A 27918-nucleotide genomic window follows, 5' to 3' on the forward strand; every position below is an offset into this window, starting at 1 on the left:
AGTTCGGATATCTCAATTGCGAGTCGAGAACTAACCCCAACTGTACTGGCGGGACTTCCGGATAAATAAGTACTGCCCAATGACCACCCACGAGAAAATATGTGTAATGTCAAGTAAACAAAAAACATGGCGTCATGTAGAGAGGGAGTGGGTCGGGGCGTCATGGTGGTGGCTTACATCCGGTCCTGAGCGCCGCTCCAGGCTTGGCTTACGCTGCTGCTGCGCACAAGTTGCCGCTTCGCCCATTATATAAGACGGTGGCGTGGCCCGCCCGGGACTCCCTGTCTCCCCAGCGTGTGTCCACGCTGTGTCCTTAAGGTGAGGGGAAACCTGTGTCCACGGCTTCTTCATCTGTGTGTGGCTCTCGGCACGCGTACTGCTGGACTCACTCCACTCTTAATGGCGCCTCCAGCCACTCCCATTATTTATTTCCCTTAATTCTCTCTGTTACTGACTCGTGTCTGTCATCTTGTCTTGTATGCCTCTTCCATTCCTTCTATTTATAATTGTTCACCTGTATTTACTGCTGCTTTGTCTCCCATTTATTTCCAACCTATTTTGCATTGTTCCCCCTCGCCTCACAGGTGCCTTCGATAAATCAGTGATAAAGGTGGATTACTACATGTCGACCAATATTGCGGGGCGTGAACTCAAAGTTTCTCAAGGTGACACATCCATATCAAGCACTAAAGTCTTCTTTGTTACCAAAGAGTGACAGCTATAGTCATTGTCAAATACAACACTCATCAATTCCAAAAGTTTGACAAATCAAAACGGTAATCAATATCACGAGGCACCTAACATAGTCTTTCTCTACGATTTAGTACTCCAGAGTAGTAGGCATCCATCAGTCTCAGGAGACTATGGAGATGCGCTATTGTTGTCGGTCTGGAGTGGCCTCCAGAGCTCAATATATTCAGTATAGTAGCATACAGCGCTGGCCAGCATCGAACAATAGCGAGAGTGTCTACTGACCAGTTCAAGGGGTAAGGCAGCTGACACTAGACTAAAACAATTACATTATCTGTAAAACCATTATTGAGAATGAAACGTATTACTAAAGAACATAGATATTTGTGTATGATAAATCATCGTAGATCAGAGGTAAGCATAGGCTAGTGAGTGGGTGACCAACAGATTTCGGATCACAAATGTGATCTTGCAAATTCCTTTGAATGTATACTCTAGGAGCCACTAGGGTTAAGGCCAACGGCTCCTTTCCCAAGGCACAACTCTCGCCTGACTCTTAGGTACCAGTTTACCGTGAGTCGAACCCAGGAAGAGTGGGTCTGCTGGGTCACCTGACCAACTGGAACCTATACTAGACAAACTCTCATATGAGTTTAACATTATCTCTTTATACCTCACTAACCATCGTTGTTCCTTCTACTGGGTCCAACCACTTGGGTCGGACGGTAGAGCGACGGTCTCGCTTCTTGCAGGTCGGCGTTCAATTCCCGACCGTCCAAGTGGTTGGGTACCATTCCTTCCCTCCTGTCCCATCCCAAATCCTTATCCTTACCCCTTCCCAGTGCTATATAGTTGTAATGGCTTGGCGCTTTTCCCCTAATAGTTCCGTTCCGTTCCTTCTACTGGTTGAGTGAGATGTGTTCAGGAGAACTGTTGTGGTGGGCAGCCATGACCTGGCCGGTGATAGGGCGGGTCAGGAGGTCGCCCGCCCTGAAGATGGTTAGGAGAGAGGTGGCGAGTGATGATGACTGGTGATGCGTGGGTGGTGACAACACTCGTTGGTGGTGGTGACGACCGTTGGTGGTGGTGGTGACGATGACCGTTGGTGGTGGTGACGACCGTTGGTGGTGGTGGTGACGACGATGACCGTTGGTGGTGGTGGTGACAACGACCGTTAGTGGTGGTGGTGACAACACTCGTTGGTGGTGGTGACGACGACCGTTGGTGGTGGTGACAACGACCGTTGGTGGTGGTGACAACGACCGTTGGTGGTGGTGACGACCGTTGGTGGTGGTGACGACCGTTGGTGGTGACGACGACCGTTGGTGGTGGTGGTGACGACCGTTGGTGGTGGTGACGACCGTTGGTGGTGGTGACGACAACCGTTGGTGGTGACGACGACCGTTGGTGGTGGTGGTGACGACGACCGTTGGTGGTGGTGACGACGACCGTTGGTGGTGGTGGTGACGACGACCGTCGGTGGTGGTGGTGACGACCGTTGGTGGTGGTGGTGACGATGACCGTTGGTGGTGGTGACGACGACCGTTGGTGGTGGTGACGACGACCGTTAGAGGTGGAGGTGACGATGACCGTTGGTGGTGGTGACGACGACCGTTGGTGGTGGTGGTGACGACCGTTGGTGGTGGTGATGACCGTTGGTGGTGGTGACGACGACCGTTAGTGGTGGTGGTGACGATGACCGTTGGTGGTGGTGACGACGACCGTCGGTGGTGGTGGTGACGACCGTTGGTGGTGGTGGTGACGATGACCGTTGGTGGTGGTGACGACGATCGTTGGTGGTGGTGGTGACGACCGTTGGTGGTGGTGGTGACAACGACCGTTGGTGGTGGTGACGATGACCGTTGGTGGTGGTGGTGACGACGACCGTTAGTGGTGGTGGTGACAACGACCGTTGGTGGTGGTGGTGACGACCATTGGTGGTGGTGGTGACGACCGTTGGTGGTGGAGACGACGACCGTTAGTGGTGGTGGTGACGATGACCGTTGGTGGTGGTGACGACGACCGTCGGTGGTGGTGGTGACGACCGTTGGTGGTGGTGACGACGATCGTTGGTGGTGGTGACGACCGTTGGTGGTGGTGGTGACGACCATTGGTGGTGGTGACGACGACCGTTAGTGGTGGTGGTGACGAACACCGTTGGTGGTGGTGACGACGACCGTCGGTGGTGGTGGTGACGACCGTTGGTGGTGGTGACGACCATTGGTGGTGGTGGTGACGACCGTTGGTGGTGGTGACGACGACCGTTAGTGGTGGTGGTGACGACGACCGTTAGTGGTGGTGGTGACGACGACCGTTGGTGGTGGTGACGACCGTTGGTGGTGGTGACGACCGTTGGTGGTGGTGACGACCGTTAGTGGTGGTGGTGACGATGACTGTTGGTGGTGGTGGTGACGACGACCGTTGGTGGTGGTGGTGACGACGACCGTTAGTGGTGGTGGTGACGATTACCGTTGGTGGTGGTGGTGACGACGACCGTTAGTGGTGGTGGTGACGACGACCGTTGGTGGTGGTGGTGACGACGACCGTTAGTGGTGGTGGTGACGATGACCGTTGGTGGTGGTGGTGACGACCGTTGGTGGTGGTGACGACGACCGTTAGTGGTGGTGGTGACGACGACCGTTGGTGGTGGTGGTGACGACGACCGTTAGTGGTGGTGGTGACGACGACCGTTGGTGGTGGTGACGACCGTTGGTGGTGGTGACGACCGTTGGTGGTGGTGACGACGACCGTTGGTGGTGGTGGTGACGACCGTTGGTGGTGGTGGTGACGACCGTTGGTGGTGGTGGTGACGACCGTTGGTGGTGGTGGTGACGACCGTTGGTGGTGGTGGTGACGACGACCATTAGTGGTGGTGGTGACGACGACCGTTGGTGGTGGTGGTGACGACGACCGTTGGTGGTGGTGACGACGACCGTTGGTGGTGGTGACGACGACCGTTAGTGGTGGTGGTGACGACGACCGTTGGTGGTGGTGGTGACGACGACCGTTAGTGGTGGTGGTGACAACGACCGTTGTTGGTGGTGGTGACGACCGTTGGTGGTGACGACGACCGTTAGTGGTGGTGGTGACGACGACCGTTGGTGGTGGTGACGACGACCGTTGGTGGTGGTGGTGACGACGACCGTTGGTGGTGGTGGTGACGACGACCGTTGGTGGTGGTGACGATGACCGTTGGTGGTGACGACGATCGTTGGTGGTGGTGGTGACGACGACCGTTAGTGGTGGTGGTGACGACGACCGTTGGTGGTGGTGACGACCGTTGGTGGTGACGACGACCGTTGGTGGTGGTGGTGACGACGACCGTTAGTGGTGGTGGTGACGACGACCGTTGGTGGTGGTGACGACCGTTGGTGGTGGTGACGACCGTTGGTGGTGGTGACGACGACCGTTGGTGGTGGTGGTGACGACCGTTGGTGGTGGTGGTGACGACCGTTGGTGGTGGTGGTGACGACCGTTGGTGGTGGTGGTGACGACGACCATTAGTGGTGGTGGTGACGACGACCGTTGGTGGTGGTGGTGACGACGACCGTTGGTGGTGGTGACGACGACCGTTGGTGGTGGTGACGACGACCGTTAGTGGTGGTGGTGACGACCGTTGGTGGTGGTGGTGACGACGACCGTTAGTGGTGGTGGTGACGATGACCGTTGGTGGTGACGACGACGCTCGTGAGACGTTCTACCGTTTAAATCAGACTGGACGGTAGAGCGACGGTCTCGCGTCTTGCAGGTCGGCGTTCAATCCCCAACCGTCCAAGTGATTGGGCACCATTCCTTCCCCCCCGTCCCTTCCCTAATCCTTATGCTGACCCCTTCCAAGGGCTATATAGGCGTAATGGCTTGGCACTTTCTCTTGATCGTTCCCTCCCCTCCGTCTATCCATCCATCTGACCATCTACCTATCAATCTATCTATCCATCTATCTATCTGTCTATACATACATCCATCTATCCTCCCATCTATCCATTGATCTGTATATCTCTTTGTTCATCTATCAATATTCTGTCAGAGACAGAGAGGCAGAGACGAAGACAGACGGTAGATAAATAAATATGTGGGTGGATGTTTGAACAAACAGACAGACAGACAGACAGACATATATGCTCTATTATAATACATATATATCTAAGTTTCATTACTTTGAACTTATGTGTGTTAAACTCTAGTAACTATTTGTTGAACAATTCTCTCAGTTTATCAAGATCATCTTGTCGTCTATTGCTGCCTTCCTCTGTCTTATATTTTTCTTATAATTGCTGCATCATCAACAAACATTGAGTGGCAGGAGTCTATTGTCTCTGGTTAATCATTTACATATATCTGAAACAGGGAAGGTCCGAGCAGTGAGCCATGTGGGGTTCCACTGGTGACATCTCGCCACTCCTGAGATCTCACCCCTCACAGTGAAGGTGTCTTCTGTAGCTTAGGTACTCCCTTATCCACTGGAGCACCTTCGCTCTCACTCTTTTCTTCTTCAAATTGTGCAATAGTTTCTTATGTGGTATTGTGTCAAAGGTAAATTAATAATCCAAAAATATACAGTCTGCCTAACCTTGCTTATTTTGCGTAATTTCTATTGGTTGGCTATAGAATTATATCAAATTTGTGAGGCATGATTTGGTATTTCTAAACCTGTGCTTGTGGTTTGTTACAAAGTCCATGCTCTCCAGATGTGCTACTAGCCTTTCTGTCTCTCTTATTGTATTTTGGAAATATATTAGCTGTCTTCAAACCTTCTGGTAGATTTCCTGTTTCCAGGGACTTATTCTACACCAAAGAAAATATCAAGCACAGTATTTCTGCTTGCCCTCTTTTAGTATTTATGGTGAGAATCTGTATAGTCCTAGAGGCTTGTCACATTCCTCCAGTGCTACTTGGTTTAACGTCTTCTCTCTTAGTTCATGCACTTCACCTTGTTCTATTGTGAAGACTTCCTGAAATCTCTTGACGAGTTCCTCATACACCTCCTTGTCACTCTGTGTGAGCCTGTCCACTTTTTCTTAAATTCATCACTTTTTCCTTCACTGATTTTCTTCTGAGGTGGCTGTGAAGCCACTTGGGTTGGATCTATGCTTTATTTATGTAGTTTTCATACTGCCTCTCCACTTCTCATTTCACACAAACACAGTTGTTACGAATCACTCATCTTCTCTTCTCGCACTAAGATAGTTGTTACGAATCTCACTCTGTAAGCACAAATATCCATTTTAATAAGCAAATCCTAGATAGTCTTAAGACGTTCTCTGCACTGTTTACTGACTTCGGCCACACATAATTTTTGGCACGAGTCACATTAACCGAAATCTTAGTGGTTTCAGTCAAGGGTTTGTATTGGATCAAGCGACACAGCACTCACATACTGGCAAACAATCGTTTAAACCAGCTGACAACGAGCCGGCAACTGCTATCTCTGAGTCTCTTATTGCCATGGTGCCTCTTATGTAGTCCCTTGCCCATTAGTCCAGGATAACAATCTCCTTGAAACTCCAATTCTCTGTGATCAGGAGGGCCACTCCTCCTCCTCCTCTTCCCTCTCTTTCCTTGCTATATGGTCGTCCAGAGAGAACGCTCCATTAGTTATAACACCTAACAATTTTGTTTCTGTGAGTGCAATTACATCTGGGCGTTGTTCGTGGGAAGTTTTATCAAGTTCACTTGCTTTATTTGTAATCTCATCTATATTTATATACATTACTTTCAAGTTCACTTTCTTCTGCCCATTCTCATTTATTCTCATCCTTTACATTCACTCCACTGGTGTAGTAACTTGTCTTGTAGGCAGGGCTGTTAAATCTCAGTTATTATCTGGTAAAGTTGTTGATGGGGCTGAGGGACGTTTGTGTGTGTACCTGTCTAGATGTGCCTACAGAATCGAGCTTCAGATCTTAGACACCGCCTTTTCAGCAGCCTGACGTTAAACGCAATGACTCCAAGTCAACAAGAGTGGAAATGGTGGCAGAAGTTGTCAACAACAGTGACGATGGTGGTAGAAGTTGTCAACAACAGCGGTGATGGTGGCAGACGTTGTCAACAAGAGTGACGATGGTGGCAGAGGTTGTCAACAACAACAACGGCAAAGGTGACACAAATATGACGGCAGAGGTGACACAAATATGACGGCAGAGGTGACACAGATATGACGGCAGCGGTGACACAGATATGACGGCAGAGGTGACACAGAGATGACAGCACATGTGACACTGTGCAAAGTGACAACAAATGTGGCAGAGTGTCAACAGAGGAAGCAGAGTGTCAACAGAGGCAGCAGAGTGTCAACAGAGGCAGCAGAGTGTCAACAAAGGCAGCAGAGTGTCAACAGAGGCAGCAGAGTGTCAACAGAGGCAGCAGAGTGTCAACAAAGGCAGCAGAGTGTCAACAGAGGCAGCAGAGCGTCAACAGTGGCAGAAGAGTGTCAACAGAGGCAGCAGAGTGTCAACAGAGGCAGCAGAGCGTCAACAGTGGCAGAAGAGTGTCAACAGAGGCAGCAGAGCGTCAACAGTGGCAGAAGAGTGTCAACAGAGGGAGCAGAGTGTCAACAAAGGCAGCAGAGTGTCAACAGTGGCAGCAGAGTGTCAACAGAGGGAGCAGAGTGTCAACAGAGGGAGCAGAGTGTCAATAGGTACTGGAAGCCCGGGTGTCACACACTGGCGCCCCAGTAACCTGTCGTCTGCTCGTCCTGTGCGGCGCATTTCTTGCTTGTTGCCTCACCTTATAAATCCCTCCCCAACCTCCCCATCCCTTCCCATCCTCCCCATCCTCCCTATCCCCACCCCCCATATACACCCCACACACACCCTCTACACCCCCCTTCCTTTACACTTTATCCACACACCCCTCTCCCGTCCCCCTTAGCACGCCCCACTGTAGTTTCTCCCCCTTTGTACCCGAGCCACACACCCCTCTCTAGTCCCCCCCCTTTTACATTATACATCCCAGCCACACATCCACCATTCGTCCCCCCCCCCCCCATCCTATCCCAAAACCTTATCCTGATCCCTTCCAAGTGCTATATAGTCGTAATGGCTTGGTTCTTTCTCTTTAAAATTCTCTTCACCAGCTTGTCTACCACTCACCGCCTTCCCTATCCTTCACCACCTTCCCTACCCTTCACCACCTTCCCTACCCTTCACCACCTTCCCTGCCGTTCACCATCTTCCCTACCCTTCACCACCTTCTCTACCCTTCACCACCTTCCCTACCCTTTACCACCTTCCCTACCCTTCACCACCTCCCCTACCCTTCACCACCTTCCCAACCACTCACCACCTTCCCAACCACTCACCACTTTCCCTACCCTTCACCACCTTACCTACCACTCACCACCTTCCCTACCCTTCACCACCTTCCCTACCACTCACCACCTTCCCTACCCTTCACCACCTTCCCAACCACTCACCACCTTCCCAACCACTCACCACTTTCCCTACCCTTCACCACCTTACCTACCACTCACCACCTTTCCTACCCTTCACCACCTTCCTTACCCTTCGCCACCTTCCCTACTCTTCACCACCTCCCCTACCCTTCACCACCTTCCCTACCCTTCACCACTTTCCCTACCCTTCACCACCTTACCTACCACTCACCACCTTTCCTACCCTTCACCACCTTCCCTACCCTTCACCACCTTCCCTACCCTTCACCACCTTCCCAACCACTCACCACCTTACCAACCCTTCAAAACCGTCCCTACCCTTAACCACCTTCCCTACCCTTCACCACCTTCCCTACCCTTCACCACCTTCCCTACCCTTCACCACCTTCCCTACCCTTCACCACCTTCCCTACCCTTCACCACCTTCCCTATCCTTCACCACCTTCCCTACCCTTCACCACCTTCCCTACCCTTCTCCATCTTCCCTACCCTTCACCACCTTCCCTACCCTTCACCACCTTCCCTACCCTTCACCACCTTCCCTACCCTTCACCACCTTCCCTACCCTTCACCACCTTCCCTACCCTTCACCACCTTCCCTACCCTTCACCACCTTCCCTACCCTTCACCACCTTCCCTACCCTTCACCACCTTCCCTACCCTTCACCACCTTCCCTACCCTTCACCACCTTCCCTACCCTTCACCACCTTCCCTACTACTCACCACCTTCCCTACCCTTCACCACCTTCCCAACCACTCACCACCTGCCCTACCCTTCACCACCTTCCCTACCACTCACCACCTTCCCTACCCTTCACCACTTTCCCTACCTTTCACCACCTTCCCTACCACTCACCACCTTCCCTACCCTTCACCACCTTCCCTACCACTCACCACCTTCCCTACCCTCCACCACCTTCCCAACCACTCACCACCTTCCCTACCCTTCACCACCTTCCCTACCCTTCACCACCTTCCCTACCCTTCACCACCTTCCCTACCCTTCACCACCTTCCCTACCCTTCACCACCTTCCCAACCACTCACCACCTTCCCTACCGTTCACCACCTTCCCTACCCTTCACCACCTTCCCAACCACTCACCACCACCTTCCCAACCACTCACCACCTTCCCTACCCTTTACCACCTTCCCTACCCTTCACCACCTTCCCTACCCTTCACCACCTTCCCTACCCCTTCACCACCTTCCCTACCACTCACCACCTTCCCTACCCTTCACCACCTTCCCTTCCACTCACCACCTTCCCTACCCTTCACCACCTTCCCTACCACTCACCACCTTCCCTACCACTCACCACCTTCCCAATCCTTCACCACCTTCCCTACCCTTCACCACCTTCCCTACCCTTCACCACCTTCCCAACCACTCACCACCTTCCCTACCCTTCACCACCTTCCCTACCATTCACCACCTTCCCTACCCTTCACCACCTTCCCTACCCTTCACCACCTTCCCTACCACTCACCACCTTCCCTACCCTTCACCACCTTCCCTACCCTTCACCATTTTCTCTTCATTTCTGTAATCTTAATGAGGATGGTGTCTTTTATTTAACGAGATTGGAAATTAATATGAATTGCCCCTGTCATGCAAAGAGGGATGCACACAACTCGACTCCGACTGGCCTATGATCATCCTCGGACAACGAGCAGTCACCCTGCAAAGTTTAGTGAGCTTAGCATAAAGCGGTTCCAGCGATCTGGATCTCCTTGACCAACGATCAAGTAGCTCCTAGCCGCGCACCTTACCCTTGTATCACGACATGGTGTAAGTTCAACCTGTCCTCCAACAAAGAACGTCACTTTTCGCTCATATGCGTGACATACGGCCAAAAATTGTCGTGCTAGAACATAGAAGCGGCTGGCGTAAGTGACGTACTGTCCCGTTTTCTGTTTTGGGTCCTCAGGTAGGTTAGGAGAGTACACTTGAGATTACCCGTTTTCTTGTCTTTGGGAAACCTTAGGAGGACGGGCTAAAAAGTTATACAACCTGAGATTCTACTGAATCCACAGGAAGCCTCGAGGCTTCTACTGAAGCCAGTTCAAGTTTTACACATAACCCCCCAGCTGTCTGGTGTATGTAGAATAATTCTTCAACCGTTCGCTCCACCATCAGATATACAGGGAATCCACACTATATATATATATATATATATATCAATGGGAGAGTCATTTTGAGCACTGTGGTGACTGGAACAAGCGATCAGGGTGGTACCACCTACCACACCATTACTTGGTGTAGGTTACAAGACATCAGGTCCTCTCCCACTTTATCTACACCAGAGAGCTGGGGGGGGGGGGTTATATATAAACTTGGACTGGCGTCCATAGAAGCTTACACTTCTTCTATACTTCCTGTAGCTTCAATGGAATCTGAGTGTCCCTCCTGCTGGCCCATAGTCTGAGTGTCCCTCCTGCTGGCCCATAGTCTGAGTGTCCCTCCTGCTGGCCCATAGTCTGAGTGTCCCTCCTGCTGGCCCATAGTCTGAGTGTCCCTCCTGCTGGCCCATAGTCTGAGTGTCCCTCCTGCTGGCCCATAGTCTGAGTGTCCCTCCTACTGGCCCATAGTCTGAGTGTCCCTCCTGCTGGACCATAGTCTGAGTGTCCCTCCTGCTGGCCCATTGTCCGAGTGTCCCTCCTGCTGGCCCATAGTCTGAGTGTTCCTCCTGCTGACCCATAGTCTGAGTGTCCCTCCTGCTGGCCCATAGTCTGAGTGTCCCTCCTGCTGGCCCATAGTCTGAGTGTCCCTCCTGCTGGCCCATAGTCTGAGTGTCCCTCCTGCTGGCCCATAGTCTGAGTGTCCCTCCTGCTGGCCCATAGTCTGAGTGTCCCTCCTACTGGCCCATAGTCTGAGTGTCCCTCCTGCTGGACCATAGTCTGAGTGTCCCTCCTGCTGGCCCATTGTCCGAGTGTCCCTCCTGCTGGCCCATAGTCTGAGTGTTCCTCCTGCTGACCCATAGTCTGAGTGTCCCTCCTGCTGGCCCATAGTCTGAGTGTCCCCTCCTGCTGGCCCATAGTCTGAGTGTCCCTCCTGCTGGCCCATAGTCTGAGTGTCCCTCCTGCTGGCCCATAGTCTGAGTGTCCCTCCTGCTGGCCCATAGTCTGAGTGTCCCTCCTGCTGGCCCATAGTCTGAGTGTCCCTCCTGCTGGCCCATAGTCTGAGTGTCCCTCCTGCTGGCCCATAGTCTGAGTGTCCCTCCTGCTGGCCCATAGTCTGAGTGTCCCTCCTGCTGGCCCATAGTCTGAGTGTCCCTCCTGCTGGCCCATAGTCTGAGTGTCCCTCCTGCTGGTCCATAGTCTGAGTGTCCCTCCTGCTGGCCCACAGTCTGAGTGTCCCTCCTGCTGGCCCATAGTCTGAGTGTCCCTCCTGCTGGCCCATAGTCTGAGTGTCCCTCCTGCTGGCCCATAGTCTGAGTGTCCCTCCTGCTGGCCCATAGTCTGAGTGTCCCTCCTGCTGGCCCATAGTCTGAGTGTCCCTCCTGCTGGCCCATAGTCTGAGTGTCCCTCCTGCTGGCCCATAGTCTGAGTGTCCCTCCTGCTGGCCCATAGTCTGAGTGTCCCTCCTGCTGGCCCATAGTCTGAGTGTCCCTCCTGCTGGCCCATAGTCTGAGTGTCCCTCCTGCTGGCCCATAGTCTGAGTGTCCCTCCTGCTGGCCCATAGTCTGAGTGTCCCTCCTGCTGGCCCATAGTCTGAGTGTCCCTCCTGCTGGTCCATAGTCTGAGTGTCCCTCCTGCTGGCCCATAGTCTGAGTGTCCCTCCTGCTGGTCCATAGTCTGAGTGTCCCTCCTGCTGGCCCATAGTCTGAGTGTCCCCTCCACTGGTCCAAAATCCAAGTGGCCATTGTCCTGCTCCATGGCCTGAGTATCACTCCTGCTCATGTCTGGCATGTCTCCCACAGGTGATGGGAGGGAAGGCCAGGTGGAGGAAGCTGAAGAAAGTAGTAGGACCACTGTCCCCGGGCTCCCAAGACCCCCAGGGCCCTCAGGGTCCACAGGGTCCACAGGGTCCACAGGGTCCACAGGGTCCACAGGGTCCACAGGCGCCAGGTAAACAACGCCTCAAGAAGGAAAGTACTAAGACTAGGGAAGCCAAAAGGAAGAGGATGGGTGAAGAGGATGACGAGGAGGAGGGTGGTGCTCTCCAAGAGGTAAAGGACGGTAATGATCAAAAGGTTAAGGATGCGACGACGACAACGCCGGTGAGCAAAAATAAAGGTGACTTGAGCAAGCAGGAAGTCAGTGCTAAACCCAGTGATAACATGCAAATAGATGATGCTCAAGGGGCCACAAAAACTGTGGGCCCACACAGTATTGGGCATGAAACTTTGAAAGATCATGAAAATCTTGGAACAAATGGCACTTATGGTCTTGATGAAATGGACAAACCGAACATAATGACATCTGACTATGATAAAGACTTTGAGTCCCCTCTTACTGAATGGATCCATGAGCCATTGAGTAAAACGACTCTTGAGGAAGAGCTAAAGGAAGCCAGGCAGGAGGATGGGGTCGATATAGATAATTTGCCAGTAAGGGGTGGAAGGAGAGACAAGGTCTGTTCGTCTCAAGATAGTGCAAACAAGACTAATCCAGACAAAGATGGAGAAGCAGCAGACAAATCCTTGCATTCTGATGCAGAGGGTGTCAGCAACAGTGAGAAATCCGTCAAATTCTTTATATCTGATGATGAAAGTGATAGTGACACAGCCATTTTTGTTGACGCATGTCAGCACGCTCTCAGTGGGGATGAAAACGTTCGTGCGGACGACCAAACATCTACTGGTAACGAGAAGCTCAACAATGGAACGCAGGAGTACAACATTATCAACCTGCAAACAGAATCTGTAATGGAGCAGTCACTAGAGGGCGATGACATAGAGCTGGTGATCAGTGACTTGGGAGACGAGGATGATAATAATTATACAGAGACGCTCAACCCGCTCTCGGAGATTGTCGACAACGAGGCCGTGATGGCAAACCTGGCCATAACCCCAGACCAAAACTCGAACCCATTAGTGTTTCACGAAGCCAGAGGCTCCTTCTCGTCGAATCTTTCCTCTCCAGGAAATGACTTGGCTCATAACTCACTAGGACAACAGAGAGAGTCAGACAATGCCGTTAACTATTCCACCGGTGATGCAACGGATGTAGATTCTGTCAGCAGGTCTTCCATGAGTGATCACGCCGATGCAGATACTATCAGTAGAGCCTCTCATACGGGTTCAATCGATAATGATAGAGCCAGGAAAACCTCGACGGATGGCTCACTAGACCCTGATGCTCTGAGTACAGCATCAGTAACTGAATCAAATGACTCTGAAACTATGAGTAGAACAACTACAGAGACAGTCCCTCAAGAAACCGGGGCAACTTCGAGTACTGAAAGAGGTGAAGCAGATGCAAGTACCGAAGGATCTACATTATCACCTTCTGGGTCTAGTACATCCCTAAAATCTCCAGGCATCCAGGAAATGTCACTCTCTGAGACCCGAGCACCAGATGCTGTCCCCACAACTGACAGTGAGTCCGGGGACATGGAAGTGTGTAGCAAGACTTCTGTTAGTGAGTATGAAGCAGACAGGACAAGTAGAACTTCTGTTAGCGAATCTGAGGAAACCTATGGCACAAGCAGGACTGCTAGTGAGTACAGCAATAGCAAGACATCTGTGAGTGAATACAGTGGAGACGGAGTAAGCAGAACCTCTGTGAATGAGAATAATGGTAATAGAATAAATAGGACTTCAACAAGTGACACAGGAGATACAGAGGAACCCAGTGGGGCTTCTCTTGCTGACACAAGGGAACGAACCAGCAAATCCTCTGTCAGTGAATCAACAGAGTTTGATTCTGAAAGTCTTTCTTCTACAACTGATCTTTTAACTCCTAAAGAGGAGGCGTCCTTTGCCTTAGATGCTAAGGTTAAGACAGGATCCGGAGACACTGCAGTACTGTCGGAAGGAGCGCTTGAAGACTCTCTCCTGTTCCCCAGAGAGAAGGACGAAAAGCTAGTCGAGGTTTGTGCTGGATCTCCAGTCTGGGAGGATCCAGACAGCGAGGATCATATGCAAATTGAAGGAGAAATGGAACAGCCAGAGGTTACTGGTGAGAAGGCCATCATGGAGGCTGATGCACAAAGTCATTTCTTTAGTCTCTATCCTGAATATCAGCCAGGAGAAGGAGAGGAGGTGGAGGAAAATCAAGTAAAGGCTGCAACGGGAAATCCAAAATTTCCTTGTTTTCGAGGCCAAAGAGAAAAACAAGGAGACCAAGAAGACGTTTACATGGCCATGGAAAAACCAGAGGCAAAAAGTGGATCAGGAAGGAAAGATAAAAGAAACAAGGGAAGCCTTACTGGCAAGATCAACCAAATTCAGAACAAATTCTCTCAACAAAAAAAGTCTGAGAGAGAGAATAAGAGCGCCTCTGAGCCTGAGGGATCTTCGTCACGACAGAGCAGTGGAGGAAGCGTCGACGAGCGACAGGAGACTGCCTCAGGAACCTCAAGTGACGAACAAAAAGCCAAAAGTGAAGGAAAGGGAGATGACTCAGAGATCTCCTATCACGCCCCCGGAGACTGGTCGATGCCCGATGTTCTGGACAGTGCCTCTTCCCTCGCCTCGAATGGTCACGTTGAGGAGGCTCAACAGTCCACCAACAACAAGGACGACCTGGTATGTGAAGCTGGAAAGCCTGGAGAAGGAACAAACGTAAATATGCTGGAAGAGGCTGCAGCGGCAGTGATGTCAGACGCAGTGAAGGTGAAAGGGGCAACACAGATTTATGAGGAGACAACAGCCATTACAGAGACTGGACAAGAGGCACTAGAGATAGAAATTAAAACTGATAACTCCACAAAAGATCGTAAAACGCTTGTGGGAAAGGCGAAAGAGTGGATCAAAGGAGTCACAAGAATGGGAAGTAGGAAGGAAGACACCGTCCCAGAAAAAGTCAGTAACAAGACAGGACCGGTTGAAAGCACTAAAGAGGTGCCCAAGGCGGAAACTAAGAAAGAAGAGTGTCGGACAGTAGAAACAGACGACATAAGGAGCAAGGAGTCTTCAATCACCTCAGAATCAAAGTCGTCAGATGATGAAAATGGCAAGAAATATGAAATGAAGGGCCTGCAGGTCCAACAGTCAGTTAATACGGACACCACAAAACAAGATGCAAGTATTGCTGAGACTGAGGGAGAAAAGGAAACAGGAGCAGTTAGCAATGGAGAACCTGGTGTGGAAAGTCTTGGTGAAGAACTGGTGGGTACTACAAGCAAGGATGAGGCTTCTGCTATTATGACAGGCAAGGAAGGAACATTTGTAGATACGACAAACACGGAAGAAGAGTCTGTGGATGTTGAAGACAATGGAACAGCATCTGTGGATGTGGAAGACAATGGAGCAGCATCTGTGGATGTGGAAGACAATGGAACAGCATCTGTGGATGTGGAAGACAATGGAGCAGCATCTGTGGATGTGGAAGACAATGGAACAGCATCTGTGGATGTGGAAGACAATGGAGCAGCATCTGTGGATGTAGCAGACAAGGGAGCAACATCTGTTGATGTGGCAGAAACGGAAGATGAGACTGTGGATGTGGCACACAAGAAGGTACAAACGATTACAAAAGAAGTCATCAAAGAAGGTAAAGATGTAAGTGTGCCAGTAAAAGTGGATATAAGTGATGAAGCTGTTAGAAAAGAGAAGATAGAAGCTGGAGAGGAAGCCAAGGAAATGCCTGTGTCCGAGAGCTTGACAAAACAAATAGATGAAGCTCTAAGCGGAGACGTCCAGCAACCGGAAGCTCTACCTAAAGATGTTTCTGTGGTCAAAAGGAGTGAAGAAGATGAGGCCCATTTGGAAGTCACGCCTGACTTAATTAGCACTGAAAATGTTGGTTCTGAAATTTACCCAGAACAAACAAAAGAATCCGAGACCAAAGAGGACAATGAAGAAGTCACTAATGTTGATACTAAATCAAATGGGATAATTGATAAAACAGAAAATGGCATTGAAACTTCAGAAACAACAAACTCAGACACCAAAAAATATGAGATTCCTGAAATAAAAACCTCCTTAGTTGGAGAGCCAAGTGCAGACGTTGCTCCTCAGGAGGAAATGGCCAAAATAAGAAAGGATGAGACAAGACACCACCGTAGGGGCAGAGAGAAGTCAAAATCGCCATCTGTGCACAAGAACGCTGATGATAAAAGCCCAAGTCCAAGAATGCCAAAGAAAGATAAAGAAGGAAAAGGCGTGAGCAAAAAACGAAGACACCACCGCCGACACACCAAACGCCAAGAGGAGAGCAAGGAGCAGACTACCATGTCTCAATCCACAGATGCCGTGGAGGCAGCCAGACCTCCTTCAGCAGAATCAAATATGAAGGACGAATATCAAGAGCCCCCTGAAGGAATGTTTCTCGATGTTAGTGATACACTTCCCCAGCAAGAGCAAGATCCTGAGGCCACTGACGCCATGGATGAAGCCCGATCTTCTCCAACAGAAGCAAATGTGATGGACGAATCTCAAGAGCCCCCTGAAGGAATATTTCTTGATGTTAGTGATAAGCTTCCCCAGGAAGAGCAAGATCCTAAGGCCACTGACGCCATGGACGAAGCTGATGAAGGAGAAGCGCCGGGCGAGACAGGAGAAGACCTATTTCAAGAAATAACTGATAAAGAACCAGAACAGGATATTACTGAGAAGGCAGCTGTTGCTGAGACGACAGCTGTTGCTGAGAAGGCACCTGTTGTTGAGAAGGCAGCTGTTGATGAGAAGGCAGCTGTTGCTGAGAAAGCAGCTGTTGCTGAGAAGGCAGCTGTTGCTGAGAAGGCAGCTGTTGCTGAGAAGGCAGCTGTTGTTGAGAAGGCAGCTGATGGTAAGAAGGCAGCTGTTGCTGAGAAGGCAACTGATGCTGAGAAGACAGCTGTTGCTGAGAAAGCAGCTGGAAAGCCAGAAGCTGAGGTTATCATAAAAATAGCTGAACAATTAGAAGGTGATATCATCCCAGCCACTGAAGACCTGCAACCTGAGATTGAAGAATCAGAAAAATATGTTGTTGTTCAATCAAATGAAGAGCAAGAACGTGATGAAGACGCATCTGAAAACCCAGAATCTTATGTAAATGAAACTGAACAGAACGATCATGATGCTACTAAGCAGCCAGACGAGGAGCCGGAACAAGGGGCTACAAAAATAGCAAATGAAAAAGAAGAGGTTAATGTTGCACAAGAGGAAACAGAAAAAACAAAATGTGATGAACCGGAAGATGAAGAACTTGGTGTTACCGAAGCCACGCTGGAAGAGCACGTAAGTGTTCAAGAAGTGTCTCCGCCTGTTCAAGAAGTGTCTCCGCCTGTTCAAGAAGTGTCTCCGCCTGTTCAAGCAGAACAACGTGCTTCCGGGCCATGGAAAAAGGGCTTAGCCAGGTCCAGCAAGGACAAGTTCTCAGACGAGTTCTGGAAAGAGAAACTCAGCAATGGACACAGAAAGCGTGAAAAGTTCCGCGAAGAGCAGAAAGCTTTCAGTTCTGGTGAATATGATTTTATGAGTCCATCAAGAATGAAAACGGAGAAGAGTGACGAATCAAGACACAAGACTCAGGAAACAGATATGAGTGAGAAGGCACATAAGGAGGATGAAACTGAACAAGAGATTACTGAGGACACACAAGCAGCGTCTCCGCTCACAATGCCAGGAGAGGGAGACATAACAGAACCATTTTCTCCTGCGTCTGCTACATGGAGTCCACGGGTGAGCCGAAGAGAAAGGAAACGAAGCAGCAGGAAACCTAGTGAACATAAGCGAGAGAGGAAGTCCTCAGAGAAAGCTGAAATAATGAAAGTACCAGTGAAGGATGGCGTGAAGAAGGAATTAGACTCAGAGCCTATAGAAAAGCCATCTGAAATAACAGCTTCATCTGATGTTCCACAAATAGGCTCACCAGTCCCTCTTACACCTCCGGAAGAAATCAAAATTAACTCCCCACCAAGTGAGGCACAACCAGAGGAACAAGTAGCACAAGACTCAGCAGCAACACACACTGACATTGCCTTGCAAGAGTTAAAGTTCCCTGAGAAAGTCTCGAAGCCTCTTTCACCATTACCGTCGAAAACCATAGATTCGAGCAAAGTTCCTGTGCCTGATGGTACTTTAAACAAACAAAAAAAGTCTGATGAACTAAAACATTATGAAGGAGATTCCAAATCTGTTGCACCTATATCTGAGCCACAGACTGTTGCTGGTGAAGCAACAGAAAAACTTGCAGTGGCGAGTGAAGCACCACCAAAGGAACCTATAACTCAGGACTCAACAGCAACAGACACTGGTACTGCCTTATTGGACATTAAGTTCCCTGCAGAAGTGTCAAAGCCTCTTTCCCCCTTACCACCCAAAATCATTGATTCAACCAAGGCTCCAGAGTCTAGTGAAACTTTAAAAAAAGCAAAAAAAAAAAACGTCAAAGTAAAACTAAATAAAGGGGCTTCCACTGATGTTCCACCAATAACTGAGACCCGAAATGTTACTACAGAAACACTTCCCGTTCCAAATGCGACACCAAAAGAGGAATCTGAATCTCAAGACTCAGCACCAACAGAGACTGACACTAATTTACTGGAACTGAAGTTCCCTGAGGGTGTCTCGAAGCCTCTTTCACCGTTACCACCGAAAATTATGGATTCGGCCAAATATCCAGCATCCCATACAGCATCAAAAAGAATTAAATCATATGAACGGAAGTTTTATAAACAGGTCTCAGAGGATAGTTCAAAGGCTCGAAATCCCTTTCCTGAAGCACCAAGTGAGTCATTGCCAGAGAAAACTATAACTCAAGACATAGCAACAGACCCTGAAACTGCTTTACTTGAGTTGAAGTTTCCCGAAGGAGTCTCGAAGCCTCTCTCACCGTTACCAACAAAAAACATACATTCAAAATCTGATGAAACTGAAGACCAAAAAAGCGTTTCGAAGGGTGATTCACCAGTTTCAAATGCACGAAGCATTGCCCTTGAAACGCCAAGTGAGGCACCACCAGACGAAACTGTTACCCTAGACTCAGCAACGACAAACACTGGTACTGCCTTATTGGAACTGAAGTTTCCTGAAGGTGTCTCTAAGCCTCTTTCACCGTTACCGCCAAAAACTGCAGATTTATCAAAAGCTTCAGTACCAGATGCAGCCTCCAAAAAGATTAAATCAGATGAAAGGAAACTACGTAAAAGAATTTCGAAGGATGATTCAACAGTATCAAAAGCGCGAAGTGTTGTTTCCGAAGCAGCGCATGAGGTATCACTCGAGAAACCTTCTGATCAAGACTCAGCAACAATAGACACTGACACCGCCTTACTGGAACTGAAGTTCCCTGAAGGTGTCTCGAAGCCTCTTTCACCGTTACCACCTAAAATAGTTGATTCTTCCAAAGATCCAGTACCCGAGGCAGTTTCTAAAAAGACTAAATCAGATGTTAGAAAGCAACGTAAAAGAGTTTCGAAAGAAGATTCACTAGTATCAATAGCAAGAAGTATTGCTCCTGAAGCACCAAGTGAAGTGACACCAGAGAAAACTATAACATTACACTTAGTAACAGACCCTGACATTGCCTTACTTGAGTTGAAGTTTCCTGAAGGAGTCTCGAAGCCTCTCTCACCGTTACCAACAAAAGTCATAGATTCCAGCAAGGCTCCAGTGCCTGATGTCATCTCCCAAAAAACTAAATATGATGAAACTGATGATCAGAAAATAATATCAAAGGATACTACACCAGTATTAAAGCCAATAAGCATTGCTGTTGAAACATCAAGTGAGGCACTTCCTGAGAAAACTGTTACTCAAGACTCAGCAACAGACACAGGTACTACCTTACTGGAGCTAAAGTTTCCTGAAGGTGTCTCGAAACCTGTTTCACCTTTACCGCCTAGAACTGCAGACTTGTCCCAAGCTTCAGTACCCGACGTAGCTTCCAAAAAGCCAAAAACAGATGAAAGGAAACTTCGTAAAAGAGTTTCAAAGGATGGTTCACCAGTATCAAGGGCAAGAAGTATTGCTCTTGAAACACCAAGTGAGACGCCACCAGACAAAACTATAACTCAAGACTCATCAGCAGTAGACACTAGTACATCCTTACTGGAGCTCAAATTTCCTGAAGGTGTCTCTAAGCCTCTCTCACCGTTACCGCCTAAAATAATAAATGCGTCCAAAGATCCAATACCCGAGGTAGTCTCTGAAAAGGCTAAAGCAGATGAAAGAAAGCTACATAAAACAATTTCGAAAGATGACTCTCCAGACTCAAAAGTCCGAAATGTTGCTTCTGAAGCAGCACGTGAGATGCCAGAAGAGAAACCTTCTGATCAAGACTCAGCAGCAACAGACACTGGCGTTGCTTTACTGGAACTGAAGTTCCCTGAAGGTGTCTCGAAGCCTCTTTCACCGTTACCACCTAAAATAATTGATTCTTCCAAAGATCCAGTACCCGAGGCAGTCTCTAAAAAGACTAAAGCAGATGTTAGAAAGCTACGTAAAAGAGTTTCAAAAGATGTTTCATCAGTATCAAAGGCAAAAAGTATTGCTCTTGAAGCACCAAGTGAGAGGACACCTGAGGAAACTGTAAGTCAAGACCCCGCAGCAACAGACACTACCACTACTTTACCAGAACTCAAGTTCCCTGAAGGAGTCTCGAAGCCTCTCTCGCCGTTACCAACAAAAGTCATAGATTCCGGCAAGGCTCCAGTGACTGATGCCGTCTCCCAAAAAACAAAATATGATGAAACTGATGATCAGAAAATAATCTCTAAGGATACTACACCAGTATTAAAGCCAATGAGCATTGCTGTTGAAACATCAAGTGAGGCACTTCCTGAGGAAACTGTTACTCAAGACTCAGCAACAGACACAGGTACTACCTTACTGGAGCTAAAGTTTCCTGAAGGTGTCTCGAAACCTGTTTCACCGTTACCGCCTAGAATTGCAGACTCGTTAAAAGCTCCAGTACCGGATACAGTTTCAAAAAAGCAAAAAACAGATGAAAGAAAACTACGTAAAAGAGTTTCGAAAAGTGATTCACTATTATCAAAGGCAAAAAATATTGCTCTTGAAACACCAAGTGAGACACCACCAGAGAAAACTGTAACTCAAGACTTAGCAACAGAAACTAACACGACCATACTGGAGCTGAAGTTCCCTGAAGGAGTCTCTAAGCCTCTTTCCCCATTACCACCTAAAATCAAAGATTCATCCAGAGCTCCTGTGCCCGATGAAGCCTCCAAAAAAGGAAAAACAGATGAAACTGTGGGACAAAAACAGGTTTTGAAGGATGCTGCTCCAGTATCAATGCTAAATAGTGTTGTGTCAGAAGTGTCAAGTGAAGCACTACCAGAGGAACCTATAACTCAACACTCAGTCACGACAGACAGAGGCACTTCATTTCTGGAACTGAAATTCCCAGAGGGTGTTTCAAAACCCCTTTCACCCATTCTTCCAAAAATTATAGATTCAAGCAAGGCTCCAGTACCAAGTCTGGCACCACCAGAGGAAACAGTATCTCAAGCCTCAGCAGCAATAGACATTGGCACTGCCTTACTGGAACTGAAGTTCCCAGCGGGAGTGACGAAGCCTCTTTCTCCCTTAATACAAAAAACTATAGACTCGAGCAAAGCTCCAGTACCTTATACAGTCTCCATAAAGTCAAAATCAGACAAAACTATGGCTCAAAAAAAGGGTTCAAAGGATAGCGCAACAGTATCAAGGCCTCGTAGAGTTATGCCGGAAGAACGAAGTGCACCACAGCCAGAGGAACCTGTAACTCAAGACCAAACTGCAACTGACATTGACACTACCTTACTAGAGCTGAAGATCCCTGAGGGAATAACGAAGCCCCTTTCACCTTTATCGCCGAAAACTGTAGGTACGAGCAAGACTTTAGCACCCGATGCAACCCCAAAAATGCCAAAATCCGATAAAACTGAATTTCATAAAAGCGTTTTGGAGGCTATACCATCAATATCACAATCCCAAAGTGTTACTCCTGAAATCCTTGAAGAGTCAAGTGCTATACTAGTTAAGGAACGTATTATTCAAGACTCGGCAGCAGAAGAGAGTGGCACTGCCTCATTGAAACTGAAGTTTCCTGAGGGTGTCTCAGAACCTCTTTCACCTGAACTGAGTAAAGCTTCAATGCCTGAGGCACCACAAGAAGAACATTCATCTCAGGACTCAGCAGCAATAGACACTGGTACCGCTTTACTGGTGTTGAAATTTCCTGAAGGAGTCTCGAAGCCTCTTTCACCAATACCGCCGAAGATAATGGACTCAAGCAAGGCTTCAATGCTTGAAAAAACTTCAACAAAATCTAAACCTAGTGAAACAAAATTACAAAAAAAAGCATCAAAGGTCATTTCACCTCCATTAGAGCCCCAAATTGTTTCCCCTGAAGCGCCTGTAACACTTGAATCACCAGCAGCAACAGACACTGTCACTGCCTTACTCGAGCTGAAGTTCCCAGAGGAAGTCTCTAAGCCACTTTCACCAGTACCACCGATGATCGTAGATTCTACCAAGGCTCCAATTTATGATACTTTCCCCGAAACGCCCAAATCAGATGAAAGGAAGCTTCATAAAAAGGCTTCACCATTAAGAGTTCTCCGAAGTGCTATAGCGCTCGATGCACAAAGTGAGGTAATACCAGAAGAACCTGTAATACAGGACTCAGCAGGAACGGACACTACCACTTCGTTGCTGGAGCTGAAGTTCCCAGAGGGTGTCTCAAAGCCTCTTTCTCCTTTACCTCCAAAATCTATTGATCCGAGCAAAGTTCCAGGACATGATGAAACCTCAAAACAGTCAAAACCAGACAAAACGAGGCCTCATAAAAAAGCTTTGAAGCCTGAAAAGTCATCAGTTCTGGAAGGATCCGAAATTAAAGTTGGCACTTCAGAGCCACATTCTCAACCGACTATAAGATTAAAATATCCGGAAGCACTCTCAAAGCCGCTTTCGCCTCAACCACCAATTTCGACGATCCCTAATGGAATATCCTCACCTGCATCCCCAAGAGCTAAAACCTCAAAGTCTCCTGAAGAATTACCAAAGCCACACTCACCTGTACAGAAAAAGGTCAGACCACAAGTTGTCATTCCCGAGCCAGGCGTCCCGCCATTATCACCAGTGGAAGCCTCACAAGATCTCGCTTCATCTTATTCCCATCCAGCAACAGTCGTTCTCCAAAAAGTAAAGCCCTTTTCTACTTCCTTGACTTCAGACTTGCCTGCATTAAAATCTACAATATCAGCTTCGCCATCAAAGACGTTAACATTCCCCACTGGTATTTCCCAGCCTCTTTCTCCTGACCCAAAGGAAAAACAAATTTTACCTTCGGTCAAAAAGACTCTCCAAGAAAAATTTATTCAACCTGTCCCACCCACAAAACAGCCAGTAGAATCCCTTGAAGAATCCCCTGCAGCAGATGTGCACACAGTAGAACCTTCACTAATAACACCCACGTCATCTGACACTGTAACCAAACCTGCAACCACCACTCCGCCACATTTGCAGCCATATAAACCCGAACCTAAGGTGCCGCCATCTGAAACCACAATATCTCCTCCAGAATTTAATAAACCAAAACTAGATGCAGAGGAAAGTTCGCTAAAACTCCAGTCTGTTAAATCTCGTGTACGTTCAGTCGACCGTGCATCACAAGTTACGGCTGACTTTGAAAGCAGTATAACAAAAATAAGTACAGCATCAGTATCAACAATGACAGAACCTCCAGTTAAAGTTCCCAAATCATCGTTATCCACGACAGAAGCACTTAAAGTATCTAGGTTCAGCTCCCCATCCCCACAACGAATTAAATCAAAGTCTAGTCGCCATGAACAAGTACGAAAACATTCGAAAGATAGTTCCACCAGAGCTCAAGCAACCAAGCCTCCACTCAAGCCAAAACCTAGCTCACTTACACATCACACAGGAAAGACTTCATCAGACCAATGTATCACAACAATCGCCACTACACAAACCCTAGAGCTCATTGAACCTCCAAAAGAGACCTTATCCGTCATATCGTCGATCACAGCAGAACCAGTGGGAGATATTGAAACAACAGAATTTACAACTATGGAGTCTAACGTAAGTGCCAAAGACTCTATTCCAACGGGGAAAGATTCTCAAATACTTGCAGAGCATAAATTAGTGGTAGACGACTCATGTCGATCAGAGGAATGTTCAAAACCACCACTATCAGATTCTACGCATGCCCATAAAGATCTCAAGCCAGCAGATAAAGACATTAAACTATCAAAGTCAGCAGGAGAAAATGGACTCATACTAGAGGAAGACCCTGAACCAAAAGTGAAGTCTGGTGTAGACCAGAGGATGCAGCTCCAAGAAACGGTACAGCCTCAAGAAACTATAGAAGAATCAAAGAAGTCATCATCCATCAAATTAGAACCATCTTCGCCCACAATATCTGTGCCGCCTTTGAAGGTTGCTTCTATTCCAAAGAAATCTTCCCCCACAGGAAAAATATGTCCTATCCCTAAAATAACGTCCCCTACACCCAAGGTAATATCCACCTCCAAGACAATGACAACGTCCAAAGTGACATCTTCTGTTTCTAAAATGACACCTCCAATCCCAAAAGTAGCTTCGCCCACACCCGTAATTACTTCACGTCAAATCACTTCACCTATACCTAAATTAACCTCAGTTACGTGCTTGACCCCTTCATCTACACCAAAAGCAGAAATCACTTCAGTAAAGACAGCCACATCTGAACTGGAGACTCAAGTTTCTGAAACTCTAACCCGTCAGTCCACGTCCACACTACAGCAGTCACCCTCAGAACTAGCAAAATTTAATCTTCCAGATCCTACTCTACTGAGCCAACAAGGACTAACCAGATGTTCTGCTACTCAGACCCAGTCAACTGATACAGATATCTATGAATCTCACCAGCTCGAGCCACCAGCTATAGACAAGCTTCCTCCCGCATCCAAGAGTTCTGATCCTGTTGTCGATACTTCAAGCCTCCAGCCCCAGCAATACGAGCTGCCCTCTCACGAAGCCCGCCTCTCACCTCATGGCCTCCTGGGATCTTCCCAAGAATGCTCCCCGTCGTCTAAGGAAGGGTCACAGTCTCCACGCTCTGGAGGAGACGCACAGAAGAGAGCCCGAAGGAAGAAGAGACGTTAGAGCATAGTAGACCCACAGCCGTAGCGGGGAGCCAAGGGAAAATATAAGCTTTCAGAAGCTATGGGATGAATTGCCTACAAAGTACCTACAAATTAATCCTGATAAATAGTGTGATTCAGTTGGTTATATCAAGGTCGTTAATAAAGAGTGTAATCTGGCAAAAAGCTTACCCCATTAATGTATATGGTGATTTTAAATATATTAAGCTACTTCAACGCCTCTTGGGTTGTGAATTTATACAAATACTTCGTCATAAAGTTGATAAAAGAAAACCTCCGGAAGTTGCTGATAAGAAATCCTTCTGATGGTGAAGACTAGGGATGACCTGCAGTGTTTGTCAGCACTGCAGGAGGTCATCCCTAGTCTTCACCATCAGAAGAATTTCTGATGCTGCCAATGAAGGAGAACCCTCTTATGCAGCTGCCGAGCAAGGACTTGATACCACTGGTGAGGAAGAACCTCTCTATACTATGGAATTAGGGAAGTTCTTCTAAAACCACAACTGAAGATGAAGGAAAGCCTATCACTGTTGACGATGAAACAGGACATCGTAAAATGAAACCGAAGAATGAAAAGACCTTGGAAGCGGCTAAGAGGAGATCCCCTGAAACAGCTGATGAAAAGACCTGAAGCAACTAACGAAGAGAGAACGCCTCAAGTAATTGATAAAGAAGAAAGACCTGAAGCAACTAACGAAGAGAGAACGCCTCAAGTAATTGATAAAGAAGAAAGACCTGAAGCAACTAACGAAGAGAGAACGCCTCAAGTAATTGATAAAGAAGAAAGACCTAAAGCAACTCACGAAGAGAGAAGACAATGAAGCAGCTGACGAAAACTGTAAACATACCGAACAGTTGATGAAGAAGAAAGACTTCCTAAAACTGCTGACGATAAAGAAAGGCCTTTTTGAAGTAGGTTATAAATAGGGAAGACATCCTGAAACGTTTAGCGAAGCTGAAAACCATCATGGAGCGTATGATAAAGAAGAAAACCTCCAGAAGTGGCCAACGAAAATAAGACTTACAAAAAGAGGCAGAGGAGTAGGGAAGATACCACGCAACGCCTGATGTAGATGGCCCACCTCATGATGAGGCTGACCAAGGGGGAGAGAACTGTCGACGCTGTCAGCTGTATTAACAATATATAATGTAAACTCTAGAGCAACCGCTTCAGCTTCCTGTATCAAATAAAAAAAAAAGATTATGTAACAACTTTTTGTCTTGCTTGATTCAACTTCAGTAACTGACAATGTAAAGTATTTATGGAGTTTCCTGCGCCTCCGTTTCCTCCGTTTTCATTCCGAAACATATAACATTTGCAACTAATTAGAACGAGGGTGTCCTTTCTTATTTTTCCTTTTTACAATGCAAATCACTATGATAACCCGTGTCGCTTATACTCCAATAATAGTTGATCATTGTTCAGTCACTGTCGAGTCTGTATACATGTAGAAATAGTGTAAACTATGTTGTTAATCACTGTTTGTATTACTTGATAATTAAATTTAATAAGCAGCTAATGTAATAGAATTAATTTTATTATTCCAATATACTTTCTCTTTGTTTCCTTTACATATTTGTATTCCCTTTTCTTAATTCTTCTTTTACTTTTAAGTTTCAGAGGAAACTATTGAAATGAAGCCTCGTTTATTAATAATAATATTGTTACCGAAGCCTCGGTCAGTACTAATATTGCTACTGAAGCTTTTCCCATTAATGTCCACAGTCTTACCCAAAGTTGTTAGACAAAACTGAAGCCAGGGGCCGCACGTCTAGTGAGAAGCAAACTTAATGCACTTGGCCCAATACCCTACAGCCAAACTCTCCAATACATAAGATACAGCAGTCCCCAACCGTGGTGTAGGGGTAAGACACTCGCCTGCCGTTTGGCCTGGGTTCGTATCCTGGCCGGAAAGGATTTACTGGGTGTCAATCCTTAACTGTAGCCTCTGTTTACCTAGCAGTAAAATGGTTGTTAAACGATTTGGCGGGTCGTATTCCGGGGAATATTAGGATTAAGGACCTGCCCGAAACGCTATGCGTACTAGTGGCTGTACAAGAATGTAACAACTCTTGTATATATAAATAAATAAATAAAAACTTGATGTGCCCGCGGCTCGACCCGTCACCTGCCCCCCCCCCCCCTTACAGTCCTTCCCGTCTCCCCTCACACACAAACACACCCTCTCTCTCCCCCCCCCCCCCCTCCCACATATACAATCCGTCTCCACCCCTTTCCCATATCTCCCACACACACACACACCTTCCGTATCACCTCCCAACATTCCAACTCTGTCTCCCATCATCTTTGTAACCATTTTCCCTACATAGAGTCTCTATCACTGTATTCTATCACCCAGAATGCAAATCTGTCACCTGAACATGCGTTTTGTAATTCACTATCTGAATACACTATTTTTTTTTATTAACACATTAGGTACATCTGCATTAGTGCAGCTACCCTAGACTATATGAAGTGGAGTACTTGGATGGCACATTTCATATACACCGACTTGGTGAAGAGGGTATAGACTGACCCCGGTTCTTCCCCCTTCCCCCCTTCCCCCCCCCCGTGACACTCAATAAAATCACCTTTAACCGTGTAATGGTTACGAAGGCTCACCCCAAGAG

The 27918-nt window shown here is 47.9% G+C and overlaps 1 protein-coding gene across 2 annotated transcripts; it reads left to right on the forward strand.

Annotated features, from left to right (window-relative positions):
• Window positions 1–295: 295 nt before the first annotated feature.
• LOC123769928 (platelet binding protein GspB-like) lies at window positions 296–26807 on the forward strand. Of its 2 annotated transcripts, XR_011230236.1 has the most exons (3): window positions 296–318; window positions 12005–25537; window positions 25641–26807. XR_011230236.1 is itself a non-coding variant. In XM_045761427.2 (2 exons), the coding sequence occupies exon 2, from the start codon at window positions 12008–12010 to the stop codon at window positions 25286–25288; it is 13281 nt and encodes a 4426-aa protein (XP_045617383.2). In that variant the 5' UTR covers window positions 296–318; window positions 12005–12007; the 3' UTR covers window positions 25289–26807. The 2 variants fall into 2 exon arrangements, 1 of the variants encoding a protein (XP_045617383.2); XM_045761427.2 differs by having other exon boundaries at window positions 12005–26807.
• Window positions 26808–27918: the final 1111 nt, after the last annotated feature.

This window comes from Procambarus clarkii, chromosome 1 (assembly GCF_040958095.1).
Source record: "Procambarus clarkii isolate CNS0578487 chromosome 1, FALCON_Pclarkii_2.0, whole genome shotgun sequence".
In the NCBI taxonomy this organism is placed as follows: domain Eukaryota; kingdom Metazoa; phylum Arthropoda; class Malacostraca; order Decapoda; family Cambaridae; genus Procambarus; species Procambarus clarkii.